At 47.1% G+C, this 18,204-nt stretch overlaps 1 protein-coding gene across 1 annotated transcript in view; it reads right to left on the bottom strand.

Moving 5' to 3' along the window:
- The window catches only part of f2 (coagulation factor II (thrombin)), a 101,809-nt gene extending 86,949 nt beyond the window's left edge, over window positions 1–14,860 (bottom strand). The window contains exons 1-2 of the mRNA XM_070898732.1: window positions 14,676–14,860; window positions 9,885–10,030 (exon numbers count right to left, since the gene is read on the bottom strand). Of these exons, the coding sequence (XP_070754833.1) occupies window positions 9,885–10,030; window positions 14,676–14,860 (331 nt within the window). The remainder of the gene's footprint in view (window positions 1–9,884; window positions 10,031–14,675) is intronic.
- Between the last annotated feature and the right edge of the window lie 3,344 nt (window positions 14,861–18,204).

The raw sequence follows: 18,204 nt of genomic DNA, 5'->3' as shown, positions 1-18,204 counted from the left end.
CTTATGTGGCTCAGTGTCAAGTTTTGTTTGATTACGCTCCTGTAATACGCCTTGCGGTGTTTTTACTATGTTAAAGGAGCTATATAAATACAAATTGTTATTGTTGTTGTTGAACTGCACTAGTAGTGTTGATGCCTGGACTAATAATCCAGAGTACGTAAGTTCAAATCCCACCATGGCAATTTGAGAATTTGAATTTAGTTTAAAAAAAACTGGAAGTAAAATGTTGGTATCAGTAAAATTGACCATGAAGTTGTTGGATTGTCATGAAATCCCAACTGGATCACTAATGTCCTTTAGGGAAGGAAATTTACTGTCTGGCTTGCATGTGACTCCAGTCCCACACCAACGTGGTTGACTTGCCTTCTGAATGTGCCTAGCAAACCACTCAGTTGTATCAAACTGCAGGAATGAATAATAAGAGGAACTCCCTACCTAACAGCATTGAGCAGCTTCACCTCATGGACTGCAGAGGTTCAAGAAGATGGCCCACCATCATCTTCTCAGGGCAACTAAGGATGGGCAATAAATGCCGGCCTTGCCTGCTATGCCCAAATATTAAAAATTATTTTTTTTTTAAAACTGTGTTTCATAGTCAGAGATCCATGGTATGCAGCTTAGACTGTCCAAAGCCCAAACCACTGGATACGTATGTTTTCTATCACAGTAACCCAGAGACACAGGGCGACATTGGCAGAAGCCAAAGAGCAGGCCAACTGCCCATCTTCTTGGTCGATGGTGGGGAAGGGAGAGGATTGTCTGTGATGCAGGAAGCCCAACTGAAAAGACAAGAAAATAACATGCAAGATGTAGGAGACTGCAAATGTTTCTTACCATCATAAATGTTCCAAAATTCCACCTGAGGAAGAGGAGAAGAACATCATTAGTACACAGCTTGCTGTAAAAGAAAATGTTGATTTGTTTTTTTTTAATCTTTTTTATTTTGAAGTTAACTTTTCTGCTGCTTCTGACAGCAGAAAAGTTAACTTCAAAATAAAGAAGATTATCATCACTCCCTGACTAAAGAGGAGGACTGATATGAGCCTGTCCCAGCATAACTGGATTCATGTCTCCTATTTTCCCTAACTCGGCTAAGACCAGGAATTTACAGGTCGAGAAGGTCATGCATGAATCCACACCTTCCTGCTAGGTGGCATAGAGTGCTTTCCTGCATCTATGCATTTTGCCACTAGGCATAATAAACACCTTATCCACCATGACACTGAGCAATATAATGTAGCTCACAGCCAATGATCCCTCACAGCCTGCCTTTTGCTTACATGTTTGTTTGACATAACTCCCTCATCAAATCCATAATAGTTGGCCAAACGGTTGGTTTGTGATAAGTTAGAAACATAGAATCATGGTTACAGCCCAGAAGGAGGCCATTCAGCCCGTCGAGCCCGTGCCAGCTCTCTGCAAGAGCACCTCAGCTAGTACCCCGCCCTTTCCCTGTAACCCTGCAAATGTTTCCTTCAGTTACTTATCCAATTTCCTTTTGAAAGCCACGATTGAATCCGTCTCCACCACCCTTTCAGGCAGTGCATTCCAGATCACTGCGTAAAAAAAGTTTTTCCTCATGTCGCCTTTGGTTCTTTTGTCAATCACTTTAAGTCTGTGTCCTTTGGTTCTCAACCCTCCACCAATGGGAACAGTTTCTCTCTATCTACACTGTCCAGACCCCTCATGATTTTGAACACCTCTATCAAATCTTCTCTCAGCCTTCTCTGCTCTAAGGAGAACAACCCCAACTGCAGCTCCTGACAGATCGCATTGTGGGAGTGGAGCTACGGATGGATTCACTCTGGAGCATCTGTAATGCTGAGAATGTCGTGAATAGTATGGTTAGTGAGTTGGTCACACCGCAGGCAAAGGTTACAGAGGCAGATAGGGAATGGGTGACCATCAGGATGAGCAGTGGAAGAATGGTAGTGCAGGGGTCCCCTGCGGTCATCTCCTGCCAAAACACATATACTACCTTGGGTACTGTTGGGGGAGATGGCTCATCAGGGGAGGGCAGCAGCCAAGTTCATGGCACCATGGGTGCCTCTGCTGAGCAGGAGGGCAGGAAAAAGAGAGGGAGAGCTATAGTGGTAGGGGATTCTATTGTAAGGGGAATAGATAGGTGTTTCTGCGGCCACAAACGAGACTCCAGGATGATATGTTGCCTCCCTGGTGCAAGGGTCAAGGATGTCTCGGAGCGGCTGCAGCGCATTCTGGAGGGGTAGGGTGAACAGCCAGTTGTCATGATGCATATACGTGCCAACTGTCATGTATCCGATATGGCTACTGTTGGTACTATCACAAGGTGTGCCACCAGAGGACACAGCAGTGGGAGACTTGTAGGTTACCTGTACAGGTGTGCCTGGCCTAGTATAAAAGGCAGGCCACCAGGTGTGATCCTCACTCTGGAGTCAACTAATAAAGGACTAAGGTCGCTACAGTTCAAGTACAACAAATTGCCTCATGGAGTCATTACTAGTGCATCTAAGGACACAACAATTGGCAACGTGATTACGAACTTTCACGCAGAAATGGCAACCCTTGGTACGTAGCAGCAGTTCGCCGATGGTGATGATTGGGACGCCTTTGTGGAGAGGCTAGAACATTTCTTCACAGCAAACGACCTGGCAGGAGACGACCCGGCCACACTGGCTGATAAGTGCAGAGCTATCTTGCTAACCAGTTGTGGGCCCACCGTCTGTGGTCTGTGGCACAAGCAAAGACACTGACCAAGTTGTACAAGGAGCTTGTAACCCCGATCCATGAGCAACTCAAGCCCAAGGAGAGCATCCTCATAGCCAGACACCGGTTCTACACCTACCGACGGCTCGAAGGCCAGGAAATCGCGAAATGCGCCGCAGACCTCAGGAGGCTGGCGACACCGTGCGAATTCAGCACCCACCTCAACGAAGCGCTGCGGGACATTTTTGTCATTGGAATTGGCCATGAGGGCATTCTTCATAAGCTACTGTCGGTGGATACCACAGTCACACTGCAGAAGACCATCTCTGTGAGCCAGGCATTCATGGCCTCAAACTACGGCTCTAGGCAGAAGACCCACCCTCAGGACTCAAACCAGCAGGTACTGTGCACAGAGTGGCGCCATTTAGAGGTTGGACTATAGAGCGTGAACCCTCTCAGGGAAGAGAGAACAGGCCCCCGAGTCCCTTAACTCAGAGTCCGCCGAGGGGGGCTAATCGAGTAGCACCATGCTGGCATTGCGGAGCGAATCACAGGGCTCACCAGTGCCACTTTAAAGACTATGTTTGCAAAGGCTGCAGCACAAAGGGCCACCTCCAGCGAATGTATAAGAGAAACATGACTCACTGTGTTGATGAAGAGTCTGCAAATGGCCAGGAATCCAGCGCGGATTATGAATCAATAGGCAGAGAGGCAGCCTAGTCCACAGGAAGGTACATAGCATGTTTACCTGCACCACCGAGTGTTCCCTGCTGAAGATGGAAGTCAGTGATGAATCAAGGAGCCTTCGAAAGGCTCTGGGACAATCAAGCTGAATGACCCGTGTTGGTCCCGGTTCAGGCAAAGCTGCGCATCTACACCGATGAAATCATCCCAGTCATTGGTAGCATGAATGTAAAGGTACTCCATGATGGTGCAGTGCACAAGTTACCTCTGTGGATTGTTGCAGGTGATGGACCAACGCTGCTCGGCAAAAGGTGGATGGAGAAGATCCATTGGAAATAGGAAGACTTCACCCCTCCAGCGATCGAAGTCCCCTGTGCTCAGAGGCAAAGCAAGCCCTCACCTGAGGGTGGATCCAGCACTTGAGAGCAGAACAGCACAGCACCCAAGGCACAGACCACTCAGCACGACTGCGTGGGATCCAGCTGAGATGACCCGAACACACTTTCCAGGCTTCAGCGGCAGGATTCTAGAGGAAGAAAATCGGATCCAAAGGCGACTTCCCAGCTTCGGAGGCAGAACCCGGGGAGCAGAGGATCACCGCAGTCGACATCACGGATGGAGGAAAGATGGTGCCCAAACCACGAGGTGAGGTGCTGAAGAATAAGATGGCCGAGGCCAGACCACGAAGTGCAGCGCTGATGGAGCAACACGTGGCACCAAGCGAAGAAGAGGATTGGGGTTAAGAAAGCAAGGAGGTCTCTTAAAGGAGGTCGGCAACCCACCACAATTAAAGGGACAGTTCCACACACTTAAGCAATGTAACAGTAATTGTAAGTCAGAGGAAAAAAATGTAATTGATCGTGTAAAATGTGCAACTGATAATCTGAATTGTATATACTCAACCAGCGAGGAAAAGTCGCGCGATTATGTAAAATGTGTAATTGATGATCTGAACTGTGCACATACAACCAGCGAGAAAAAGTCATGCGATCGCAATCGGACCCACAGTGTGTCCAGCATAAGTAATGAAAAGTTGTGCGATGCAGGGTTTCAACTGCACGCAGCCAATGCAGCGGACAGACACCCATCAGGTACACACATGTCCAGCGAGCTAACCCAACGCTGTAGCCTGTGTCCTGGGGACCAGAGTCATGCACCATGAAGTGTGGCCACAAGCAGCCAACACACACGAGCTGCGAGCAAGCGACCTCAGCAGGGCAACGGCACCGGTATCGATACCCAGCCCCTGATCGGCTCCACCATTCAGGCACCCGATGGCACCAACTGCCACGAGCCTGAAGGAGCAGACTGTACTAAGGTGCAGTCCCCAAACCCCACTGCCACCAAGACCATACCCGTAGATGTAGGGTCACCAACCACAGTCCCCCCAAAGGAAACAGGCACCAGCCAGGATCCCAAACCAAACGACATTCAGGCCAGCGAGTCAGCCGTTTCCTGTGCGCTGCTAGATGACAGCTCCTCAGGGAGCAGCAGTGACCCAGGGGGCAAAGAAAGGACAGGGAGGTCACAGGCATCTGTGAACCTGCCCGACGCTAGGGAGCACGGCAGCAGCCCCAAGAGCAGGCGACGCGAGACAACCGGGTTCCCACTGCCAGCACCGGGCACTGAGCCACCACCAGACTGCAGAGACACAACTCAGCAGCTCCAGTACTAGCTTGTCCTCATGCACCGGTCACTGCATCGATAAGGCATTTAACGTACTTGTCGCAACACGGAACCACAAAAATAATGCAAAACTCACTTTCCTGAACTTGAATGTACATGAAGGCTAGGAGTCCCAGCCATAATCAATGTGAGGGGGTGGGGCGGGAGGAGAATGGAGTGGTCAGGGACACACACACACAAACAGCAACCACCAGCACGCTACTGCACCAACCACTCACCCAAGATTGAAATGATCTGCCAAGGGTCAATCAGATAGAAGCGACATAGAGCTAAGCCCAGAGCACAGTCAATGCTGAGGCGATTTGCACTAAAGGCTCAGGGGCGAGTGATGTCATGTATCCTACATGGCCACTGTTGGCACTATCACAAGGTGTGCCACCAGAGGGCACAGCAGTGGGAGACTTGTAGGTTACCTGTACAGGTGTGCCTGGCCTAGTATAAAAGGCAGGCCACCAGGTGTGATCCTCACTCTGGAGTTATCAATAAAGGACTAAGGTCGCTACAATTCAAGTACAACACATTGCCTCGTGGAGTCATTACTGGAGCATCTAAGGACACAACACCAACGATATAGGTAAAAAGCGGGATGAGGTCCTACAAGCTGAATTTAGGGAGCTAGGAGTTAAATTAAAAAGTGGACCTCAAAGGTAGTAATCTCAGGATTGCTACCAATGCCACGTGCCAGTCAAAGTAGAAATAGCAGGATAGTTAGGATGAATACACTTGAGGAATGGTGCTAGAGGGAGGGATTCAAATTCCTGGGACATTAGAACCGGTTCTGGGGGAGGTGGGACCAGTACAAACCGGATGGTCTGCACGTGGGCAGGACTGGAACCAATGTCCTAGGGAGACTGTTTGCTAGTGCTGTTGGGGAGGATTTAAACTAATAGGGCAGAGGGATGGGAACCTATGCAGGGAGACAGAGGGAAGTAAAATGGGGTCAGAAGCAAAAGGTATAAAAGAGAAAACTAGAAGTGGAGGACAGAAAAATCAAAGGCAAAAATCAAAAGGGCCACATTACAACAAATTCTAAAAGGACAAAGAATGTTAAAAAACAAGCCTGAAGGCTCTGTGTCTCAATGCGAGGAGCATTCGTAATAAGGTGGATGATGTAACTGCGCCGATAGCAGTTAACGGATATAATGTAATTGGGATTACGGAGACTTGGCTCCAGGGTGACCAAGGCTGGGAACTCAACATCCAAGGGTATTCAATATTCAGGAAAGATAGACTGAAAGGAAAAGGAGGTGGGGTAGTGTTGCTGGTTAAAGAGGAGATTAACGCAATAGTAAGGAAGAACATTAGCGTGGATGAGGTGGAATCTGTATGGATAGAACTGCGGAACACCAAAGGGCAGAAAACACTAGTGGGAGTTGCGTACAGACCACCAAACAGTCATAGAGAGGTTGGGGATGGCATCAAACAGGAAATTAGGGATGCATGCAATAAAGGTACAGCAGTTATCATGGGTGACTTTAATCTAAATATAGATTAGACTAAACAAACTGGTAGCAATAGGGGGAGGAGGATTTCCTGGTTTTCTAGACCAATATGTCGAGGAACCAACTAGAGAGCTGGCCATCCTAGACTGGGTATTGTGTAATGAGAGAGAATTAATTAGCAATCTTGTTGTGCTAGGCCCCTTGGAAAGAGTGACCATAATATGGTAGAATTCTTCATTAAGATGGAGAGTGACACAGTTAATTCAGAGACTAGAGTCCTTAACTTAAAGAAAAGTAACTTCGATGGTATGAGACGTGAATTGGCTAGGATAGACTGGCAAATTATATTTAAAGGGCTGACGGTGGATAGGCAATGGCAGACATTTAAAGATCACATGGATGAACTTCAACAATTGTACATCCCTGTCTGGAGTAAAAATAAAACGGGGAAGCTGGCTCAACCGTGACTTACAAGGAAAATTAGGGATAGTGTTATTCCAAGGAAGAGGCATATAAAGTGACCAAAAAAAGCAGCAAACCTGAGGACTGGGAGAAATTTAGAATTCAGCAGAGGAGGACAAAGGGTTTAATTAGGAGGGGGAAAATAGAGTATGAGAATAAACTTGCAGGGAACATAACAACTGACTGCAAAAGCTTCTACAGATACGTGATGAGAAAAAGATTAATGAAGACAAATATGGGTCCCTTACAGTCAGAATTAGGTGAATTTATAATGGGGAACAAAGAAGTGGCAGACCAATTGAACAACTACTTTGGTTCTGTCTTCACTAAGGAAGACACAAATAACCTTCCGGAAATACTGCGGGACCGAGGGTCTAGTGAGAAGGAAGAACAAAAGGAAATCCTTATTAGTCAGCAAATTGTGTTAGGAAAATTGATGGGATTAAAGGCCAATAAATCCGCAGGGCCTGATTGTCTGCATCCCAGAGTACTTAAGGAAGTGGCCCTAGAAATAGTGGATGCATTGGTGATCATTTTCCAACATTCTATAGACTCTGGATCAGATCCTGTGGACTGGAGGGTAGCTAATGTAACCCCACTTTTTAAAAAAGGAGGGAGAGAGAAAACAGGGAATTATAGACTGGTCAGCCTGACATCGGTGGTGGGGAAAATGTGGGAATCAATTATTAAAGATGTAATAGCTGCGCAGTTGGAAAGCAATGACGGGATCAGTCCAAGTCAGCATGGATTTGTGAAAGGGAAATCATGCTTGACAAATCTTCTAGAATTTTTTGAGGATGTAACTAGTAGAGTGGACAAGGCCGAGCCAGTGGATGTGGTGTACTTAGACTTTCAAAAGGCTTTTGACAAAGAGATTATTAATCAAAATTAAAGCACATGGTATTGGGGGTAATGTACTGATGTGGATAGAGAACTGGTTGGCAGACAGGAAGCAAAGAGTAGGAATAAACAAGTCCTTTTCAGAATGGCAGGCAGCGACTAGTGGGGTACCGCAAGTTTCAGTGCTGGGACCCCAGCTATTTACAATATACATTAATGATTTAGACGAAGGAATTGAATGTAATATATCCAAATTTGCAGATGACACTAAGCTGGGTGGCAGTGTGAGCTGTGAGGAGGATGCTAAGAGGCTGCAGGGTGACTTGGATAGGTTTGGTGAGTGGGCAAATACATGGCAGATGCGGTATAATGTAGATAAATGTGAGGTTATCCACTTTGGTGGTAAAAACAGGAAGGCAGATTATTACCTGAACGGTGACAGATTAGTAAAAGGGGAGCTGCAACGAGACCTGGGTGTCATGGTACATCAGTCATTGAAAGTTGACATACAGATACAGCAGGCGGTGAAGAAGGCAAGCGGCATGTTGGCCTTCATAGCGAGAGGATTTGAGTATAGGAGCAGGGAGGTTTTACTACAGTTGTACAGGGCCTTTGTGAATATTGAATATTGTGCACAGCTTGAATATTGTGCACAGTTTTGGTCTCCTAATCTGAGGAAGGACATTCTTGCTATTGAGGGAGTACAGCGAAGGTTCACCAGACTGATTCCCGGGATGACAGGATTGACATATGAAGAAAGACTGGATCGACTAGGCTTATATTCAATGGAATTTAGAAGAATGAGCGGGGATCTCATAGAAACATATACAATTCTGACGGGATTGAACAGGTTAGATGCAGGAAGAATGTTCCCGATGATGGGGAAGTCCAGAACCAGGGGTCACAGTCTAAGGATAAGGGGTAAGCCATTTAGGACCGAGATGAGGAGAAACTTCTTCACTCAGAGAGTTGTGAGCATGTGGAATTCTCTACCACAGAAAGTTGTTGAAGCCAATTCGTTGGATATATTCAAAAGGGAATTAGATGTGGCCCTTACAGCTAAAGGGATCAAGGGGTATGGAGAGAAAGCAGGAATGGGGTACTGAAGCGCATGATCAGCCATGATCATTTTGAATGGTGGTGCAGGCTCAAAAGGCTGAATGGCCTGCTCCTGCACCTATTTCCTATGTTTCTATGTTTCCCCAGTCTATTCATGTAACTGAAGTCCCTCATCTCTGGAACCATTCTTGTAAACATTGTCTGCTCCCCCTCTAAGGCCTTCACATCTTTCCTAAAGTGCGGTGCCCAGAATTGGACACAATACTCCAGTTGAGGCCGAACCAGTGTTTTAAAAAGATTCATCATAACTTACTTGCTTTTGTACTCTATGAAGCCCAGGATCCTGTAAGCTTTTATAACCACTTTCTCAACCTGCCCTGCCACCTTCAACGATTTGTGCACATATATCCCCAGTTGTCTCTGTTCATCCACCCACTTTAAGATTGTACGCTTTTGTTTATTTTGGCCCAGAAATCACGGCCTCCCTGGGTCCGTACGGAGTTTCTATGGACCCGGGAAGGCATCGGAAAAGCCGGTTTTCGGGGCACAATGCGCATGGGCAGAAAACCAGCTTTTCCGATCTGTCAAGTTTCTGGCTTGGCAGATCTCCCGCATCTCAGGAGCAAGGACATTCCCACGGCAGAGATTGGGCTATTTGCCCATCTCTTGCCCTGCGAATGTCCTTAAAACTCCTGCACCTGGTAAAAGCAGGTGCATAGCCTACTTTTACCAGCATAAGAGTTTAAAAACATATCAAAAACATGTTAAAATAAAATTTAAAAATATATATTTATGTTAAAAACCCTTCCCACTCATAATTTTATTTTAAACCCTAATTAAAAATTAATTTAAAAATTGGCAATTTTTTTTTCAAAAACATTTCTATCATCAATATGGTGTATTTATGTGAGGTGCTTTTTTTAACGTTTTATGTAGTGTTTGGGTATTTGGGGTGTTTCTCATTCATAGTAATAGGAGTTTCGGACTAACGAAACTCCTATTACTATGAATGAGAATATACTATACCTGATTGGCTGTGCAGAGCCATGTGACTCCAGCTCCAGGCCTGCACATGTCCCGGCGTGCATGCGCTGCGACGTGCAGTCAGGGGTGGCCTCCAGACCGGGATCTCACGTAGGTGCAGCAGCTTCAGGTAGGTGCGCTTCTTTTTTCTAGAATCCAGTCGAACACCCGTAGGAAGGAGAAACTGGGTTTTCTGAGCCAATACCTTTCCTTGTTCTTTCTTCCAAAATGTATCATTTTACACTTTTCTGCCTTAAACTTCATCTGCCATGTGTCTGCCCATTCCACCAGCCTGTCCAAGTCTTCTTGAAGTCTATCACTATCCTCCTCACTCTTCACTACACTTCCAAGTTTGGTGTCGTCTGCAAATTTTGAAATTGTGCCCAGTACACCCAAGTCCAAGTCATTAATATATATTAAAAAAAGCACTGCAATAAACAATTAAGGTCACACTTTACTTTGAGCTCACAGTGTTCAATCTGACTCTTGCTCCATACCCAACAACTGGCGATGAGATACAGATAGTGAACCCAAAGATGCAGAGAACAGTGGGCATCCTGGAGAAATTTTTGGAGGGAGATGATTGGGAAACTTTTGTGGGGCGACTCGACCAATACTTCATGGCCAACGAGCTCGATGGGGAAGAGAACGCTGCCAAACATAGAGCGATCCTCCTCACCATCTGTGGGGCACCAACGTTTGGCCTCATGAAGAATCTGCTCACTCCAATGAAACCCATGGAGAAATCATATGACGATTTGTGCACACTGGTCCGAGAGCATTTGAACCCGAAGGAAAGCGTTCTGATGGCGAGGTACCGGTTCTACACCTACAAAAGGTCTGAAGGCCAGGAAGTGGCGAGTTATGTCGCCGAGCTGAGATGCTTTGCAGGACATTGCGAATTTGAAGGACATTTGGAGCACATGCTCAGAGACTTTTTCGTACTTGGCATTGGCCACGAAACCATACTTCGCAAGCTTTTGACTGTAGAGACCCCAACCTTGAGTAAGGCCATAGCGATAGCCCAGGCGTTCATTGCCACCAGTGACAAAACTAAGCAAATCTCTAAGCACACAAATGCTGCTACAAGTACTGTGAACAAAGTGATGTTTTCGAATCGTAACGTACAGTGCAGCTCACACATACCTGCAGCTACATGTCCGCAGATGTCTCAGAGTCCACCATCAAGGGTGATGAATGAAAGGCCATTAACACATTGCTGGCGCTGAGGGGGTGATCATCGTTTCCATTCATGCCGATTCAAAGGATACGTTTGCAAGGGCTGTGGAACAATGGGACACCTCCAACGAGTATGCAGGCGAGCTGCAAAACCTGTTAAACCTGCAAACCACCACGTTGCAGAGGAGGATAGATCCACGGAGGATCACTACGAACCAGAGTCTCAGGTAGAGGAGGCAGAGATCCATGGGGTGCACACATTCAACACGAATTGTCCACCGATAATGCTGAATGTTGAACTAAATGGACTCCCGGTGTCAATAGAGCTGGCATGGGCACGAGCCAGTCCACCATGGGCAAAAAGACTTTTGAAAGGTTGTGATGCAACAACATCTCAAGGCCAGTCTTAACTCCAGTTCGCACGAGACTAAGAACTTACACTAAAGAACTGATTCCTGTAATCGGCAGTGCTACCGTAAAGGTCTCCTATGATGGAGTGGTGCACAAGCTACCACTCTGGGTGGTACTGGACGATGGTCCCACGCTGCTCGGCAGGAGCTGGCTGGGAAATATACGCTGGAACTAAGACGATGTCTGAGCGCTATCTCCTACTGATGACAATTCGTGTGCCCAGGTCTTAAACAAATTTCCTTCACTGTTCGAACCAGGCATCAGGAAATTCCAAGGAACAAAAGTGCAGATCCACCTAATTCCGGGGGCGCGACCCATCCATCACAAGGTGAGAGCAGTACCGTACATGATGAGAGGAAGGATAGAGATCGAGCTAGACCGGCTGCAACGAGAGGGCATCATTTCACCGATCGAGTTCAGCGAGTGGGTCAGTCCTATTGTCCCAGTCCTCAAGAGAGACGGCACCGTCAGAATCTGTGGCGATTACAAAGTAACTATCAATCGTTTCTCCCTGCAGGACCAATACCCACTATCAAAAGCCGACGACCTCTTTGCAACGCTGGCGGGAGGAAAGACATTCACGAAGCTGGATCTGACTTCAGCCCACATGGCGCAGGAACTGGAGGAATCATCGAAGACCCTCACCTGCATCAACACGCACAAAGGTCTTTTGTTTATAACAGATGACCATTTGGAATCCGATTGGCGGCGGCGATATTACAGAGAAACATGGAAAGTTTACTGAAGTCGGTCCCGCACACTGTGGTCTTCCAGGACTACATCTTGGTCACAGGTCGGAACACAGTCGAGCACCTGCAGAACCTGGAGGAGGTTCTTAGTTGACTCAACCGTGTGGGGCTCAGGTTAAAACACTCGAAGTGCATTTTCCTGGCACCTGAAGTGGAGTTCCTGGGAAGGAGGATTGCGGCGGACGGCATCAGGCCCACCAACGCAAAGATGGAGGCAATCGAGAACGCACCGAGGCCAAAGAACGTGACGGAGCTGCAGTCGTTTCTGCGATTCTTGAACTACTTTGGTAACTTCTTACCGGGTCTCAGCACACTGTTAGAACCACTGCATGTCTTACTACGAAAAGGGAATGAATGGGGTTGGGGCAAGAGCCAAGAAATGCCTTTGTAAAAGAGAGAAAGTTGTTATGCTCAAACAAATTGCTTGTGTTGTATGATCCATGTAAGCGTTTGATACTAGCATGTGATGTGTCGTCATATGGCGTCGGGTGTGTATTGCAACAAGTTAATGATTTCAGGAAACTGCAACATCCAGGAGTCTGTCTAAGGCCGAGAGAGCCTACAGCATGATTGAAAAAGAAGCGTTAGCGTGTGTCACAGGGTAAAGAAAATACATCAATACCTGTTTGGGCTAAAATTCGAATTGGAAACTGACCATAAGCCACTTATATCCCTGTTTTCCGAGAGTAAAGAGACAAATACCAATGCATCCAGAGATGGGCGCTCACGTCCGCATACAACTACGCCATCCGCCACAGGCCAGGCACAGAAAACTGCGCCGATGCTCTCAGTAGGCTGCCATTGCCCACCACGGGGGTGGAATTGGCGCAGCCCGTAGATCTAGCCATGGTTATGGAAGCATTTGTGAGTGAGCAATCACCCATCACTGTCCGGCAGATCAAAACCTGGACAAGCCAGGACCCCTTATTATCTCTAATCAAAAGCTGTGTGCTTCACAGGAGCTGGTCCAGTGTCCCAGTGGAAATGCAGGAACAGATAAAGCCGTTCCAGTGGCTCAAAGATGAAATGTCTATACAGGCAGACTGCCTTCTGTGGGCCAAGAAGTGCAGAGACACCCTCATCAATGACCTCCACAGTACCCACCCAGGCATCGTAATGATGAAAGCAATAACCAGATCCCACATGTGGTGGCCCGGTATCGATGCGGACTTAGAGTCCTGCATTCACAGATGTAATACATACTCGCAGTTAAGCAATGTACCCAAGGAGGAGCAGCTAAGTTTATGGTCTTGGCCCTCCAAACCGTGGTCTAGTGTACACGTTGCAGGCCCGTTCTTGGGTAAAATGTTCCTTGTGGTTGTAGACGAGTACTCCAAGTGGATTGAATGTGAGATAATGTTGGCTAGCAGATCCACTGCAAGCCTGCGGGCCATGTTTGCCGCACACGGCTTACCCGCTATCCTGGTGAGCGACAATGGGCCGTGTTTTACCAGTGCTGAGTTCAAAGAATTCATGACCCGTAACGGGATCAAACATCTCACATCTGACCGGTTTAAACCAGCGTCCAATGGTCAGGCAGAGAGAGCAGTGCAAACCATCAAGCAAGGCTTAAAGAGGGTAACTGAAGGCTCATTGCAGACTCGCCTATCCCGAGTCCTGCTTAGTTACCGCACGAGACCACACTCACTCACTGGAATCCCACCTGCTGAACTGCTCATGAAAAGAGCACTTAAGACAAGGCTCTCGTTAGTTTACTCTGATCTACATGAACAGGTAGAGAGCAGGCGGCTTCAACAAAGTGCATACCATGATAGCGCAAATGTGTCACGCGAGATTGAAGTCAATGAGCCTGTACTTGTATTAAATTATGGACAAGGTCCCAAGTGGCTTCCTGGCACTGTCGTGGCCAAAGAGGAGAGCACGGTGTTTCGGGTCAAACTTTCAAATGGACTCATTCACCGGAAACACTTGGACCAAATCAAACTCAGATTCACGGACTATCCTGAGCAACCCACCTTGGACCCTACTTTTTTTGATTCCCTAACATACACACCAGTGGCAACCGACACCACGGTTGACCATGAAGCAGAACCTATCATCCACAGCAGCCCAGCAGGACACAACACACGAGGCAGCCCAGCAAGGCCAGCTGCACAGCAGCCCAGGGAGTGCCCAACAAAATATTCAACAACACCAGCTTTCGTACCTAGACGATCAACCAGGGCAAGAAGGGCCGCAGATCGACCACATTGTAAATAATTATACTATTGTCTTTGGGGGGGCAATGTTGTTATATATGTGGACTTGTATTTACTCTGTACAGCCACCGGAGGGCTCATTCCCCGGAGTCCCAACGGATCCCATAATCCCTTGGGAGCACAGGTATTTAAGAAGGTTTCACAGGTTGGAGAGGCACTCTGGAGACCTGCAATAAAAGACTACGGTCGCACTTTACTTTGAGCTCACAGTATTTAGTCTGATTCTTTCTCCATACCCAATACATCCCATCTGGACCTGGTGACTTATCAACTTTAAGTACAAACAGCCTTCCAGTACCTCTTCTTTATCAATTTTTATCTCATCCAGTAGCTCCACTACCTCCTCTTTCACTATGACTTTGACAGCATCTTCTTCCTTGGTGAAGACAGATGCAATGTATTCATTTAGTATCTTAACCATTCCCTCTGCCTACATGTGTAGATCTCCTTTTTAGTCCCTAATTGGCCCCACCACTCCTCTTACTACCTGTTTATTATTTTTATGCCTATAGAAGACTTTTGAATTCCCTTTTATGTTAGCTGTCAATCTATTCTCATACTCTCTCTTTGCCTCTCTTGTTTTCTTTTTCACTTTCCCTCTGAACTTTCCATATTCAGCCTGATTTTCACTTGTATTCTCAACCTGATATCTGTCATATGCACTCTTTTTCCGCTTCATCTTATTCTCTATCTCTTTCATCATTCAGGGAGCTCTGGCTTTAGTTGCTGTATGCGTCCCCCTCGTAGGAATGTATCTCGACTGTACCCGAACCATCTCCTCTTTAAAGGCAGCCTACCACCCTCACCAAGATGGCATCTGGTGATGTTTATATATGTAATGTCACCAATGTGAGAGGAGATCCTGTTATTATTTGTAATGGTTGGACTGTTAAAAGTAAGCTTTGTTTTTCAAAAGCTAGCTGAGAGTCAGAGTTAACAACTCCTTGATTACAGCAGAAATAGGGTATGACTGCTAATCATCATCATAGGCAGTCCCTCGAATTGCTTCCACTCCTGAAATGAGTTCTTTGGTGGCTGAACAGCCCAATACGAGAGCCACAGACCCTGTCACAGGCATGTCAACATAATATGTGAGTTATCTCATGCCATTGGATCTTTGTTCTGATTTATTATTAACAGACTTATAAGAAGCGGCCTAAATATGGGAATAAATAGGACAAGCTTTCCCTTCCATTCCCATTGCACATATACCTTCCTGCAGGGAGGCAGGACGCCCAGAGTACACACTTCATCTTCTTTTTAGAAGAGCAGCTTTAAAGTAATAGTGAGAATTAGAATCATAGGGCAAAGAATTCGGCTCTATAGTGCCCGATTTTTCAACGCTATGTGTGCCATTTTGTGCCGAAAATTGTGATTGTGCCTCTCACGTACACTTCTGGTGCATGTCATGTGGCAGTAGAGCGGGCGGTAGAGAGCGGTAGAGCGAGCATTAGGAACATGCACAAGGTGTACGCAGAGTGCACAGATCGTGATGTCAATCAGTGTGCAACGCTGATTTGACGCCAGTGCTGCCATTTTCGTCATCATCGCTGGATCTAATGCCCTGTCTTAACCTCGCACAGTTGAATATGCATTCATCAGCAGCAAGGACTCCCCAGCAGTGATATTTATAGCGATCAGCAAACACTCTCAGGTTAGTTACTAATTGATTTCTACTGGCTCTGTGCAAGTTTGTGGAACAGTTCGGGACTTTCAAGAGTTGTTTAAAATTGATGGGATGACGAGGAGTGGTGCTGCAAGTGGAGAAGGCCTTTCTTCTGACTTCAAGGGTTCTGGTCACACCACCTGCTTTCAGTCATGAGTGCGCTACTTGACATTGCCTTGGCTTACAGCATGCCAGTGAGATGGAGCAGAGGCAGCGAAGAAGAGGATAAGCTGCTCGCAGAGGGAGGAGGAGGAGGGGGAGAAAGGCTCTCAGCAGGAGGCCTTACCCTTTCACAGAGCAATTCGCTTACCTCAGCCTGAGCCAGGAGTAGTGTCTGAGGTGCTCACAGAACGCCGCCACCTATTGCCACCAGTCCTGCAGCCTCACACCAGGGCAAGGACAGTGCTGCCAGTGGCTGTGAAGGTGACCATGACCCTAAATTCCTCGCGTCGGGATCTACCAGGCTGGAGCAGACGACGTCTGCAACACCTCCCAGTTCGCCATCCACTGCTGCATGGGAGAGGTCACAGACAATCTTTATGCCAGGAAAGGGGACTTCATTGTCTTCGCTCTGACCAGAGAGAAGCAGGCAGAGCCTGCATGGGGCTTTGCTATTATAGTGGGCTTCCCCATGGTGTGGGGTGCCATCCACTGCACACATGTGGCTTTACGAACATCGCATCTAAATGCTGAGATGTACCACAACACGTGTGCAGTTGTTGTGCGACCATGCTCAGCACATCGTGACTCTCGGTATCCTGGCAGCCATCATGATGCTTTTACCCTGCACCAGTCCGCTATTCCCTCAGTCTTTGAGCCACCACGTCAAACCAGAGGGTGGCTACTGGGTGACAAGGACTATCCCCTGACCACCGGGCTCGTGACTCTGCTCCTCAACCCAACCACACGTGGCCAGCATATGTACAACGAGAGCCAGGCTGCCACACAAAACATCATCAAGCAGACCATTGGGGTGCTGAGGCAAACGTTCTGTTGCCTGGATCGCTCTGGAGGTGTCCTGCAGCACTCACCAGAGCGCATCTCAAGATTCACCACGGTCTGCTGCATGCTTCACAACTTCGCCATCATGAGGGCACAGCCCTTGCCACCAGGGATTGTGGCGACCAGCTTAGGAGGAGGAGGAGGAATAGGAGGAGGAGGAAACGGAAGGGAGGAGGCAACCCAGACAGCCTCTTCCTGCCCGGGCTATCAGAGATCGACTCATCATACTGTGGTTCCAGTGAACACAACCCCAGTTCCCCATTCACCAATAGTCCCAACATCTTGCCATCCCTCTGATATGGATCATCACAGTGTCCTCTTGGCACCAATGCTGAAATAAATGCCACCACAAAACAAACATTCCAAATCAACTTTATACATCAATCTATCCAATATTACATAAGAACATAAGACATAGGAGTCGGAGTAGGCCACCTGGCCCCTCGAGCCTGCTCCACCATTTAATAAGATCATGGCTGATCTTATCATGCACTCAGCTCCACTTCCCTGCCCACTCCCCAGAACCCTTTATTCCCTTATCGCTCAAAAATCTGTCTATCTCCACCTTAAATATATTCAATGACCCAGCCTCCACAGCTCACTGATGTATAAAACGTCAACTAATCACCCTTGTACATTCCCTTAGTGCCTGTCTTAGCTGGAATTAGAAAGAAAAAATAAAGAAAGTGAGAGGAAACAAGCAGGGAAAAAGGATAAAAAAACAAACTTAAAGGCACTTTGTCTAAATGCACGTAGCATTTGTAACAAAATAGATGAGTTGACGGCACAAATTGAGACAAATGGGTATGATCTGATAGCCATTACAGTGACGTGGTTACAAGGTGACCAAGACTGGAAATTAAATATTCAGGGGTATTTGACAATCCGGAAGGACAGACAGAAAGGAAAAAGAGGTGGGGTAGCTCTATTGGTAAAGGATGGAATCACTGCAATAGTAAGAAACAACATTGGCTCAAATGATAAGGGTGTTGAAACAGTTTGGGTGGAGGTGAGGAACAATAAGGGGAAAAAGTCACTGGTGGGCATAGTCTATAGGTCCCCAACAGTAGCAACTCTGTTGATCGGAGCACAAACCA

The sequence above is a fragment of the Pristiophorus japonicus genome, chromosome 14, assembly GCF_044704955.1.
Source record: "Pristiophorus japonicus isolate sPriJap1 chromosome 14, sPriJap1.hap1, whole genome shotgun sequence".
NCBI lineage: Eukaryota > Metazoa > Chordata > Chondrichthyes > Pristiophoridae > Pristiophorus > Pristiophorus japonicus.
Note: the sequence above shows the minus strand (reverse complement) of the source record. Positions and strands in the feature narration are given on the sequence as shown.